The sequence below is a fragment of the Monodon monoceros genome, unplaced genomic scaffold (assembly GCF_005190385.1).
Source record: "Monodon monoceros isolate NGI ecotype Baffin Bay Population unplaced genomic scaffold, NGI_Narwhal_1 Super_Scaffold_7, whole genome shotgun sequence".
Classification (NCBI taxonomy): domain Eukaryota; kingdom Metazoa; phylum Chordata; class Mammalia; order Artiodactyla; family Monodontidae; genus Monodon; species Monodon monoceros.
The window spans coordinates 75075602-75089364 of record NW_021703784.1 but is presented as its reverse complement, the minus strand read 5'-3'; the positions used below and the strand labels follow the sequence as shown (position 1 = coordinate 75089364).

General features: G+C 39.1%; 1 protein-coding gene across 2 annotated transcripts in view; it reads right to left on the bottom strand.

Moving 5' to 3' along the window:
* The window catches only part of LUZP2 (leucine zipper protein 2), a 431421-nt gene that overhangs the window by 219639 nt on the left and 198019 nt on the right, over positions 1 to 13763 (bottom strand). The window contains exons 2-3 of one of the 2 annotated variants that reach the window (XM_029208937.1): positions 7173 to 7286; positions 3384 to 3454 (exon numbers count right to left, since the gene is read on the bottom strand). Coding sequence is in view for 1 of the 2 variants with exons in the window: in XM_029208936.1 (XP_029064769.1) it covers positions 3384 to 3454; positions 7173 to 7290 (189 nt within the window). In the remaining variant the exon portion in view is untranslated. Of the gene's footprint in view, positions 1 to 3383; positions 3455 to 7172; positions 7291 to 13763 lie in introns of both variants that reach the window. The other variant, XM_029208936.1, reaches the window with a different exon arrangement.

Below are 13763 nucleotides of genomic sequence, written 5' to 3'. Positions count from 1 at the left end.
TAGAGAGTAAAATGTTTTATTCCTTTTTATTTTCAAGACAGCTTTTCAGAAACTTCAGGGTACTCTCCTATCTCCCAGGGTCTCTATTTTTTGGTTACTTACTCTCACTCCTCACATAGTATGGCTTAAAAGTCTCTCCATCAACCGGAGGACTCTTCTATGAATATTACCTAAGCTGTCTAAATATTTCTGAAATGTAAAAATCAAGAGTCAATGCAACTTTCTCCTTCTCGTGTAAAAGTATGAGTGCATGTGCACACACATACACGTACACTACACACACAAACACACATATACACATTCCTTTCTCTACCTCTTTGGCAGAAAGACATGCTGCTCTCACTACCTGGTTGTTTACGACCATGCCATATCCTCTGCATTTACTTACTTACAATCTAGTACAGCTACACAGAGGGACTTTATTAGTTGCCTGTTGGTTACAATTCCAAGAAGGAAATTCTAACTGATTCAGTTTTGTTTTGGTAGAGACACCTATGAGGTAATTAACTGTAGCCCGTGATGTCAGAGTCACATAAAAGCAGCATGACTTCTAGGGACTACTTCGCCAGGTAAGGGCCAGGCGACAAGGATCCCAGAGGACATGTAGTTACTGAGAACTGGGTGTATATGGCATCTGCAATACATTTTAGTCCTTCAGGCTCTGATAATACTTCTAAATTTGCCATCAGTTAATACTTTTTATAGTCTGAGATAACTTTTTTCTCTTTTACTGTTTATTAATCTCTTTTATTTTGGAAATGAGATATATAGCCTCTTTCACATTCAGATAACCATGATTTTTATAACTCTAACTAAACAGCAAAAACTAATATATCAAATATATTATACTTTTGAGAAATCACCTATTGTTAGGATTTATTGAATTTTCCATGCTGACTTTGTGTACATTATACAAGTTATGCATTTTAACAAATTTTATAATTTTGGATAAAACTTTGAAGTCACAATACCAAAATATATGCTCCATTTAACACATTCATTGAAAAACTTGGTCCATCATCTGGCTATCTGTATACCATGCCAAACGTAGAGATGATGGCCTGAAATTCTCAATAACTCTAACCATGTTTTTCCTCATTTGCCTGGATATTTTGTGTGTCATGTAGAAACAACCATAGCTAATTTAAGAAAATATCAGTAAGCTAAAGGAACAGGTTTTTCCTTATTCACATCATGCATAAGCCTGTCTCTTCATCTGTGTCTCTCCTGCAATAAAGAAAGGCTGATTTTGTTGCTCTTTCACTCCATGGTCCTCACTGATGAGATCTCTCTGTCTCTTCTCTAGGGGACCTTTCCTCAACCTGGTCTATGTCTCTTTCTTTCTGCCTTGAACAATGTTGTCAGAACAATTCCCCTAATATAATTCTTTAATTATATCATTCTTTTACAGAGCTACATGAATGGGTTTTCTGTTGCTTATGCTGAAGTCCACACTGAGCTAACCTTTGAGTGCTCCCAGTCTATGCACAACAGCTTTATTTTCTGATCTTTCCTGACTCAATCTGTCTTCTTCAGTCACTGCAACCCTCTCACTGGTATCGCACATGCATTATGCCGAAGTCATTTCTACTTTTATGTTTTTGTTTATTATCTTTTCCCAACATGGAAGACTCTACAAAGAGTGATAATTTTCAATGACTCTTGGTCTGTTTTTGTAATAGGGAAGAACATTTTGTATTCTATTACAAGTTGATCACTAAAGGGATGTTGCCTATAAGCTTAAATTATACATAATGGTCCATCTCTGGGAACCCTACATCCCAGGTAATGAGCATTAAGCTAAAATACCTTTGTTTAGCTCACAGGAAACATCCTGACCAGGTCTACCTGTGAGTGACTGCACGGAAGAAAAAATTAACACATGCCCTCCGGAGGCTGCCGTTTTAGTATATAAAATGAGCCTGAATTCTAACTCAGGCGAGATGGTTCTTTGGGGCACAAGCCCACGATATTCTCGGTTTTTATGGCTTTCTGAATAAAGTCACTATTTCTTGCCTCAAGAACTCGTCTCTTGATTACTGGCCTGTTGTGCAGGGAGCAGTACAAGCTTAGGCTTGGTAACATTTTGACTAGCTATTTCTATTGAAAATATTGTTTATAATTCTCCACTAACTCAGTGAATCACATATACTTGTGTGATATTGAGCACAGGTGTTTTAAAAAGTGGATTATTTCAAACCAATAAAATAATTTAAAATCATGTAATTTTGGAAACATGCTCAGACCCATATTTTATGACATCTTTTTAATACTGGACTTTGGAGAGAATTTCATGTTCAATAAATAATGATTCCATTTAAATAATAACAAGAGTCAATATAAGATGCTTGATTTGATTTTTAACATGTCATCACCTCAATGCCATGAGGTTTCTGGGTCAAGAGGCAAGGACAGTGGAGAAGATAGAAGATGGTGAGAAGGGACTACATAGTGTAGCGTCTGTCAACTTTTTAAACAGCTTTTTGCTTTGGATCAGTAAACTATCTTGAAAGGGTATGGCTATGGGTAAGACACAGCAGAGCAAATTCCAATTAACACAACTCTCATCAATTCACTTAATCATTTTGAGCAACAATTTCCCATTTACTGAATGGGGACAATAATATTTAATTTATACTTGTGGTGTTGAAACAAGAAAAAAAAAATAAAGCATCTAGTAGAGCCTCTAGTAAATGTATAACAAATAACAAATGCTGGCTTGTTTCTACCTTAAAATACCTTGGCTTTTTTTTTTTTTTCCTTGAGAAGCAATTTCAAGTCATAAAGTTTTTTTAATACTGCATAGAAATCTAGCTCATAGTTCACTTCCTTCCAAAATAAACACGGCAACAATAATAAAACTGTTCCAATTCTACTGCGTTAAGTTTACCCCATTTCTTACCACCCCCCACCACTATCGCCACGATCAAGTTTTGATATTATTAAAAAAGGCCAAAGTCCTCTACAAGTTATAAACTTCAGATCACAGAATCTGAAAAAAAAAAAAAACAAAAAACAACGGCCCACTGATGTCATTGTTATTGGATCTGTTGATGGGCAGACTTATGTGGGCCCATCTTAGTGGGACGATAAAGGAAAGTACTCCAGATCCTTAACGGTTGAATTGAGATCTGCAGACAAGCAGCATCAGTATCGGGATCACCCATCACCAGGGAACGTGTTAGAAATGCAGAATCTCAAGAGCCACCCTACACTTATTTTATAAGGATCTACATTTGAACAAGATTCTTATACATTAAAGTGTAAGTAAGAATATAAAGAAATGAATGCATTTAGAATAAACTTATTCTTGTGAAGTCTCTGAATGGAGTTTGGCTATGGAGGAAAAGAACTAAGAAAATAAAAGGAAAACACAGCCTTACCTTTGTTTCTGACCTGTTTCCAGAAGCTTCTGAACATCAGTTTTGGCAGATTTCTCATCGTTTTTCAAATTCTGATAAGAAAAGTGGGAAAAGGAAGTCTTATTCATGTGATAAATTGAAGCTTACTTTAATTTTGTGTTTATGGCACAAGGGGTGGCTGCACTTATGCCCTGAAATAAGAATGTACAAACGAGGCCATGATGGTCCCCATGGCTCTCAGGATGCACAATTTATGACACCAAGTGGTGCAAGTGCTACACAGTGAGTGAAAGGGAATGAACTGAGATTCAGCATTTAGAGGTTCAGTGGAGGAGAAAGTACTCTCCAAATACCTAGGTCTCTTTATAAGTGAATATAAAACATATCTTCTGCTCTTCATTTGAAGTTTTACTATGTTCTCTGCAGGCATGTTAAACTGGTTCTGGCATAGTTTCTACAAACACAAGGGGATATAAAAGGCCTCCCTAAATAAGCTAAGTAATAATACATCAGGATGAAAGCAGTCAAATGGCATGCACCTGTTTGGTCTTGTCTATTTATTATTTATGAGTAATGCATTAGAATGCACAGAAAAACTAGGGCCGTTTAAAATTGTAACTGTTCTGTATAGATAGTGTATTAAAGAAAAAAACAGTCATTACTGTTTATTTACTCTGGCAAATTCAGCATTGACAGACCCTGAATTAAAAGAGAAAAGCCCACTGAGCTTTTCTCATTAGAGAATCTGACCCGTTAATCCTTCCCTGAAAACTTTCTTATTTATACTTAGTATATTATTTAACAGGGTGATCTATCCTTTTTGATATTAAGAGTTAAAACAGACGCAATAATATTGTTTGTAAAAAGAGCAGCTATGACAGGTAAGGAACTGACAATAACAAGAATGGCAAACATGTTGCTTACCTAATATTTAATTAACAACAAAGCCATAGTGTCTGCCTTCACCACTTTTTCAGCCTAATGCTAGAAACAATTTTCATGTAGTAAGTTAAGCATTCTGATATGGATGTGGTGGGGTGAGCATCACAAGAGAACCCTTTTCCCTAAAATGACTGATTGATATCATTATTAGGAAGCAGCCAATAAAAGGTGCTCTGTATATTTGAAAACAGTAGCTTGACGTAAAACACAAAAAAGCAGGTTTGGGGGAAAATCACCAATTATGGGATTTACAGTTCAAAGTGCATCATGGCCACATGACCTGGGACAGGTCACAAAATCTGCACTTTGACTTCCTTATCTGATAAACAGGGATGAGAATTTTGAAGAGCCTACATTAGACAGTTACTGGAAAACTCAAAGGGGATAATAGATGTGTGAAAGCACTTGGTGAAAAGTATAATAAAAATATGCTTATTCATTTTACCATCTGCTACACTCCAGGCATTCTGAAGGAAACAAAGATTAAAAGGGCATGGCACAATCCTCAAGAAATTAAAAACAAAACAAAACATGAAATGAAGAAATGAAAATATGAAAAGGGTAGGTATGCAGATGAGGGTCTGAAAAATGTATCCAATTAGAGGAACTCATTAGTATTTGATTATTATTTCCCCAGCAATGTCCAGAGAAGTGGGGTATACGTCTTGGAAAATAATTTTGATGACTTTAAGGATACCAAAGATTGATATACCTACTACTTAATTAATACAATGTTTATACATGGATCTATATTGTGATGCCATCCAGGTGCTATGGTTACAGAGATGAACAAGGCTTTCAAAGCTCATGTCTTTATGAAGCCCCACTGGAAAAAAATATGAAAAAAATGTGTGCAATGGGCAATATATTTATTTATTTACTATGAGTTTGAAACCTGGAATCAACATTTATTAGATGTACGACTTTGGGAGATTCCTGTGGTCTCTTTGAATTTCATTTCCTCACTGTACAATGAGTAAAATATTATCTTATTTTGTGAAAAGCTTGTTGAAGGGATTTAATAAGATAAAAATTAAATAAAAAACACCTTGCACAATGGCTGTCACAAAATAAATAAAAGGCATTTTAAAAGATTGCAATTACATTTAGTGATAGATGTATTAGCCTTTCAAAAAGTAACTCCACAAAATTGTACATTTATTTCAAGTAATTTCCTAGACTGTAATTCGATGTCTTTTTTTTGGATTCTATATATATGCTAGCATACGGTATTTACGGTATTTGTTTTTCTCTTTCTGACTTACTTCACTCTGTATGACAGTCTCTAGGTCCATCCACTTCACTACAAATAACTCAATTTCGTTTCTTGCTATGGCTGAGTAATATTCCATTGTATATATGTGCCAATCTTCTTTATCCGTTCATCTGTCGATGGACACTTAGGTTGACTTAACTTAGGCTGCTAGTATAGAGATACTGAGTGTCCTGGCTGGAAGTACTGACCACTCATGGGCATTTATTTCACCATAAGCTGGAAAAATTCTCAACGTGCCAGGTGTTTCATGCCTCTAAGAAGGTGCAAGTGTCTTAAATATTCTTTGAAGTCTCATAAAACTTGTGAATTTCTACTTAATGAAAAGGTAGCATTCTGGCCTCAACTTCCTATATGGAAATCAGTATGCACCCATTTTCATCCTAGTCAGTGCGTCCCTAATGCTCTGTGCAAACTTCTACCATAGAACTGTTATTCCTGCCCTGTTACCATCTTGCTACCTGTCACTGTATCCTACTGGAGTGTGAGTAAATTTTCTGCTATTTTCATGTTCTCAAGATGTAATACAACTTCTGGAACAAGAGCTTGGGTGTTGGGCTCAAAATACCAGATCCACCTCCTAACTTTCTCTGTGCTCTCAGATTCCAAGCCCTTTTCTAACTCTGTTTTCTCACTTGTAAAATGAGGCTAATAATAATCATAGCATAATCATCATGTGAAAATTAATTAAAAATTGGAGAAAGAGGACCTAACACAAGAGACCACATTCAATAAACTGTAGTGCTTACTGACACCATAATCATCATCACGGGACTAAAAAGCTAAGAACAATGGTGATTACACAAGGTTCAGAAACTTGGTTCAGTGCGATAACTAACAGGCCAGCTGTGGAGTCAGACTGCCTGCATTTAAACTCTGGTTTCCTTTGTGACATTCAAGCATGATTCCTCATGTGCAACAAGAAAACTCACATTTATAGTGCCTACCCTCATTGATATATTAGGAGAATTAAATCCTATAATACATGCAAAGCTTTTAGTATCAGTATGTATTCAAAAATACAATGTTAAAGGAAAATATTAAAATATATTCTCAGATATTTCAGAAACTTTTCTTATCAGATACAGATCTTGTCTTTGGTTTTTGATTTAGATTTCACTGAGTACTAATACATTTTCACAGATGACACTTTCCTTTGCAAGGCATTTACCCATTTTAGTAATGAGGTTTATTAAAGAATTTTCAGAACTGTCCTTTGTGGAATTTAAAGTTCTCTTCAAGAGATCATTTCTATATTCATTTATGACTCTTAGCCATAACTGCTTTTCATCATTTTGTAATATAAAAAACACAGGGGTCAAACTGATCTTAGAAACTGTGAGAAATTGATGGTTTTGCCAAGCACACAGTTTTCTCATTCCTGAATTTGCAAACCGCAGATTCCCAGACAGCATTTCAAATGACATTTCTTTTCAAAGCTCATATAATAATAAATAATAACTCCCATGTTCAAGCCCAGAAATATATTCCAAACTGGTACAAAAAAAATGCAGAAGTCTTTACATGTTAACCCACTGAGACAAACCAGGTGACTCCTTACCCTTTGCTGCTGAGAAAATTAGTTTTCATCTCACCTGAAGGTTGACTTTAATTCCATCAAGTTCTCTTGATGTTTTTGTCAGCTGGCGGAGGATGGTGCTCCGCTCCTTCAAGACTTGCTTCAGCTGCTTTTCTAGCTCTCCAGAGTCCTGTCTAACACAGAAAGAAAAGGCATGAGGGCCCCCCAAATGCCTTTGTTTGGCTCTAGCCACTTTGGCCATAATCACAGACCCTTGCATTTTAAGCAAAATCTAGATAAACTGAAACCAATTATTACTAGGATTTTTTTTTTTGCGGTACGCGGGCCTCTCACTGCTGTGGCCTCTACCGTTGCGGAGCACAGGCTCCGGACACACAAGCTCAGCGGCCATGGCTCACGAGCCCAGCCGCTCCGCGGCATGTGGGATCTTCCCAGACCGGGGCACAAACCCGTGTCCCCTACATCGGCAGGCGGACTCTCAACCACTGCGCCACCAGGGAAGCCCGGATGTTTTGTTTTTATTAGTTCATCTAAAAAGGGAAAATTGAAATACCAGTTTTTTGAAGAAATGTTTCATTTTGCATTGAGGACTATCCAGGCTACAGTTTTCAGAACAACACTGCACATCTTTTGCATGTATAACAGGTTATCACATACCTCTTGGAAAATAGATATTTTCCATGACATTACACACTTTTTTCTAAGGTCATTGAAGTTTTACAGCAAGAGATTTGATTTGAACCAAGGTAGATCAGAGATGTAGACAAGTTCTGACACTGGGGGGACAAACTTGGGGGTGGAACCAGAGCAGAATGGAGGGGCTTTGCTTCGCCCTTGGTTTGTAGGGAATGAAGTGCACTGAAAAGGCACCCCTTTCAAAATCTCTATTGCTATTAAAGAAAATACCTCTAAAAATCAGTCAATAACTATAGTAATTACAGTGAAATTTGAACAGACTTGTTATCTATTACAAGGAAGGACTTATTATCATACATATAATGTACATTTTTTTCCCATTTTTCTCATATGGACTTTGCAAGATAATAAGACAGGTATTGTAATTCTAATTTTGCCGATATAAAAGACTGGGCTCAGAAAAATTAAGTTACTACCCTAAGATCCTACTTAAGGAATGAATGAACAAGTAGTGTGTATATTTGTGTGTGTGTGTATTTATATATATTATAACAAGTGTGCACGTGTGGGGGAAGAATGTAGACAAGGAAACAGTTGTCAGTGCAGCACAGAACTATACCTGATAGGGAAAGGTTAAAAATGAGCTATTAGGAGTTGGGTGTCCTGTGAGGAGCTTCAGCGCACGTCCCGAGCTGAGGTGTCGGCTCAGCCGTTTCACGGGGAGCTCTCGTTTGAAGGGCTGGTGACAAGGCCTCTACATGCGCCCCGCTATGAGCGAGTGAAACAGACTAAACGCGAAGGGAAAAAAGGTGGATGGGATAAGCCTGAAGTGAGATTGCCAGATTTATGTCCTTTCTAGATGAAATGTGGATCCTTTAGCAACAGGAGTATTTATACTTCAAAGTGGAAGTTAGGGGGACCTTGAAGATGGCGGAAGAGTAAGACGCGGAGATCACCTTCCTCCCCACAGATACACCAGAAATACATCTACACGTGGAACAACTCCTACGGAACACCTACTGAAGGCTGGCAGAAGACCTCAGACCTCTCAAAACGCAAGAAACACCCCACGTACCTGGGTAGGGCAAAAGAAAAAAAGAAAAAACAGACAAAAGAATAGGGACGGCACCTGCACCAGTGGGAGGGAGCTGTGAAGGAGGAAAAGTTTCCACACACTGGGAAGCCCCTTCGCGGGCGGAGACTGCGGGAGGCGGAGGGGGGAGCTTCGGCGCCGCGGAGGAGTGCACAGCAACAGGGGTGCGGAGGGCAAAGCGGGGAGATTCCCGCACAGAGGATCGGTGCCGACCGGCAATCGCCAGCCCGAGAGGCTTGTCTGCTCACCCGCTGGGGCGGGCGGGGCTGCAAGCTGAGGCTCGGGTTTCGGTTTCGGTCTGAGCGCAGGGAGAGGACTGGGGTTGGCGGCTTGAACATAGCCTGAAGGGGTTAGTGCACCACGGCTAGCCGGGAGGGAGTCCGGGGAAAAGTCTGCACCTGACGAAGAGGCAAGAGACATTTTCTTACCTCTCTGTTTCCTGGTGCGCGAGGAGAGGGGATTAAGAGCGCTGCTTAAAGGAACTCCAGAGATGGGCGCGAGCCGCGGCTAAAAGCGCGAACCCCAGAGACGGGCGGGAGACGCTAAGGCTGCTGCTGCCGCCACCAAGGGGTCTGTGTGCGAGCACAGGTCACTATCCACACCCATCTTCCGCGGAGCCTGTGCACTCCGCCACTGCCAGGTTCCCGGGATCCAGGGACAACTTCCCTGGGAGAACGCACAGCGGGCCTCAGGTTGGTGCAACGTCACGCCGGCCTCTGCCGCTGCAGGCCCGCCCCTCACGCAGTGCCCCTCCCTCCCCACCCGCCTGAGTGCGCCAGAGCCCCCGAATCAGCAGCTCCTTTAACCCCGTCCTGTCTGAGCAAAAAACAGACGCCCTCCAGCGACCTACACGCAGAGGCAGGGCCAAATCCAAAGCTGAGCCCCTGTGAGCTGTGAGAACAAAGAAGAGAAAGGGAAATCTCTCCCAGCAGCCTCAGAAGCAGCGGATTAAAGATCCACAATCAACTTGATGTACCCTGCATCTGTGGAATACATGAATAGACAACGAGTTGTCCCAAATTGAGGAGGGAGGTGGGCTTCGAGAGCAAGATCTATGATTTTTTCCCCTTTTCTCTTTTTGTGAATGTGTATGGGTATGCTTCTGTGTGAGATCTTGTCTGTATAGTTTTGCTTCCACCATTTGCCCTAGGGTTCTATCCGTCCATGGTTTTTTTAAAATTTTTTTCTTAATAATTAATTTTAATAACTATTATACTTTTCTTTCTTTCTTTCTTTCTTCCTTTCCTTCCTTCCTTCCTTCCCTTCTTTAGACAACGAATCATCCCAAAATGAGGAGGTGGTCTCTGAGAGCAAGATTTATGATTTTTTTCCCCTTTACCTCTTTTTGTGAGAGTGTATGTGTATGCTTCTGTGTAAGATTTTGTCTCTACAGCTTTGCTTCCAACATTTGTCCTAAAATTCTATCCGTCCCTTTTTTTTTTCTAAATATTTTTTAATTCAATAACTTTATTATACTTTATTTTATTTTACTGTATCTTCTTTCTTTCTGTCTTTTTTCCTTCGTTCCCTCCTTCCTTCCTTCCTCCCTCCCTCCCTCCCTCCTTTCTTTCCTTCTTTGTTTCTTTCTTTCTTTCTTCCTTCCTTCCTTCCTTCCCTCCTTCCCTCCTTTCCTTCTTTCTTCATACTTCTACTGATTCTCTCTACTTTTTCTCCCTTTTATTCTGAGCTGTGTGGATGAAAGGCTCTTGGTGCTCCAGCCAGGAGTCAGGGCTCTGTCTCTGAGGTAGGAGAGCCAACTACAGGACACTGGTCAACAAGAGACCTCCCAGCTCCACATAATATCAAACGGCGAAAATCTCCCAGAGACCTCCATCTTAACACCAGCACCCAGCTTCACTCAAAGACCAGCAAGCTACAGTGCTGGACAACCTATGCCAAACAACTAGCAAAACAGGAACACAACCCCACCCATTAGCAGAGAGGCTGCCTAAAATCATAATAAGGCCACAGACTCCCCAAAACACACAAGCAGACGTGAACCTGCCCACTAGAGAGACAAGATCCAGCCTCATCCACCACAACACAGGCACTAGTCCCCTCCACCAGGAAGCCTACACAACCCACTGAACCAACCTTAGCCACTGGAGACAGACATCAAAAACAGCGGGAACTACGAACCTGCAGCCTGCAAAAAGGAGACCCCAAACACAGTAAGATAAGCAAAATGAGAAGACAGAAAAACACACAGCAGATAAAGGAGCAAGATAAAAATGCACCAGACCTAACAAATGAAGAGGAAATGGGCAGTCTACCTGAAAAGATTTCAGAATAATGATAGTAAGGATGATCCGAAATCTTGGAAATAGAATGGACAAAATGCAAGAAACAGTTACCAAGGACCTAGAAGAAATAAAGATGAAACAAGCAACGATGAACAACACAATAAATGAAATTAAAAGTACTCTAGATGAGATCAATAGCAGAATAACTGAGGCAGAAGAACAGATAAGTGACCTGGAAGATAAAATAGTGGAAATAACTACTGCAGAGCAGAATAAAGAAAAAGGAATGAAAAGAACTGAGGACAGTCTCAGAGACCTCTGGGACAACATTAAACGCACCAACATTCGAATTATAGGGGTTCCAGAAGAAGAAGAGAAAAAAAAGGGACTGAGAAAATATTTGAAGAGATTATAGTTGAAAACTTCCCTAATATGGGAAAGGAAATAGTTAATCAAGTCCAGGAAGCACAGAGAGTCCCATACTGGATAAATCCAAGGAGAAATATGCCAAGACACATATTAATCAAACTGTCAAAAATTAAATACAAAGAAAGCATATTAAAAGCAGCAAGGGAAAAACAACAAATAACACACAAGGGAATGCCCATAAGGTTAACAGCTGATCTCTCAGCAGAAACCCTACAAGCCAGAAGGGAGTGGCAGGACATACTGGAAGTGATGAAGGAGAAAAACCTGCAACCAAGACTACTCTACCCAGCAAGGATATCATTCAGATATGATGGAGAAATTAAAACCTTTACAGACAAGCAAAAGCTGAGAGAGGTCAGCACCACCAAACCAGCTTTACAACAAATGCTAAAGGAACTTCTCTAGACAAGAAACACAAGAGAAGGAAATGACCTATAATAACAAACCCAAAACAATTTAGAAAATGGGAATAGGAACATACATATCGATAATTACCTTAAATGTAAATGGACTAAATGCTTCCACCAAAAGACACAGATTGGCTGAATGGATACAAAAACAAGACCCTTATATATGCTGTCTACAAGAGACCCACTTCAGACCTAGAGACACATACAGACTGAAAGTAAGGGGATGGAAAAAGATATTCCATGCAAATGGAAACCAAAAGAAAGCTGGAGTAGCAATTCTCATATCAGACAAAATAGACATTAAAATAAGGACTATTAGAAGAGACAAGAAGGACACTACATAATGATCAAGGGATCGATCCAAGAAGAAGATATAACAATTGTAAATATTTATGCACCCAACATAGGAGCACCTCAATACATAAGGCAAATACTGACAGCCATAAAAGGGGAAATCGACAGTAACACATTCATAGTAGGGGACTTTAACACCCCACTTTCACCCATGGACAGATCATCCAAAATGAAAATCAATAAGGAAACACAAGCTTTAAATGATACATTAAACAAGATGGACTTAATTGATATTTATAGGACATTCCATCCAAAAACAACAGAATACACATTTTTCTCAAGTGCTCATGGAACATTCTCCAGGATAGATCATATCTTGGGTCACAAATCAAGCCTTGGTAAATTTAAGAAAATTGAAATTGTATCAAGTATCTTTTCCAACCACAACGCCATGAGACTAGATATCAATTACAGGAAAAGATCTGTAAAAAATACAAACACATGGAGGCTAAACAATACACTAGTTAATAATGAAGTGATTACTGAAGAAATCAAAGAGGAAATAAAAAAATACCTGGAAACAAATGACAATGGAGACACAACGACCCAAAACCTATGGGATGCAGCAAAAGCAGTTCTAAGGGGGAAATTTATAGCAATACAAGCCCACCTTAAGAAGCAGGAAACATCTCGAATAAACAACCTATCCTTGCACCTCAAGCAATTAGAGAAAGAAGAACAAAAAAACCCCAAAGCTAGCAGAAGGAAAGAAATCATAAAAATCAGATCAGTAATAAATGAAAAAGAAATGAAGGAAACAATAGCAAAGATCAATAAAACTAAAAGCTGGTTCTTTGAGAAGATAAACAAAATAGATAAACCACTAGCCAAACTCATCAAGAAAAAAAGGGAGAAGACTCAAATCAGTAGAATTAGAAATGAAAAAGGAGAAGTAACAACTGACACTGCAGAAATAAAAAAGATCATGAGAGATTACTACAAGCAACTGTATGCCAATAAAATGGACAATCTGGAAGAAATGGACAAATTCTTAGAAATGCACAACCTGCCAACACTGAATCAGGAAGAAATAGAAAATATGAACAGACCAATCACAAGCACTGAAATTGAAACTGTGATTAAAAATCTTCCAACAAACAAAAGTCCAGGACCAGATGGCTTCACAGGCGAATTCTATCAAACATTTAGAGAAGCACTAACATCTATCCTTCTCAAACTCTTCCAAAATATAGCAGAGCAAGGAACACTCCCAAATTCCTTCTACGAGGCCACCATCACCTTGATACCAAAACCAGACAAGGATGTCACAAAGAAAGAAAACTACAGGCCAATATCACTGATGAACATAGATGCAAAAATCCTCAACAAAATACTAGCAAACAGAATCCAACAGCACATTAAAAGGATCATACACCATGATCAAGTGGGGTTTATTCCAGGAATGCAAGGATTCTTCAACATACGCAAATCTATCAATGTGATAAACCATATTAACAAATTGAAGGAGAAAAACCATATGA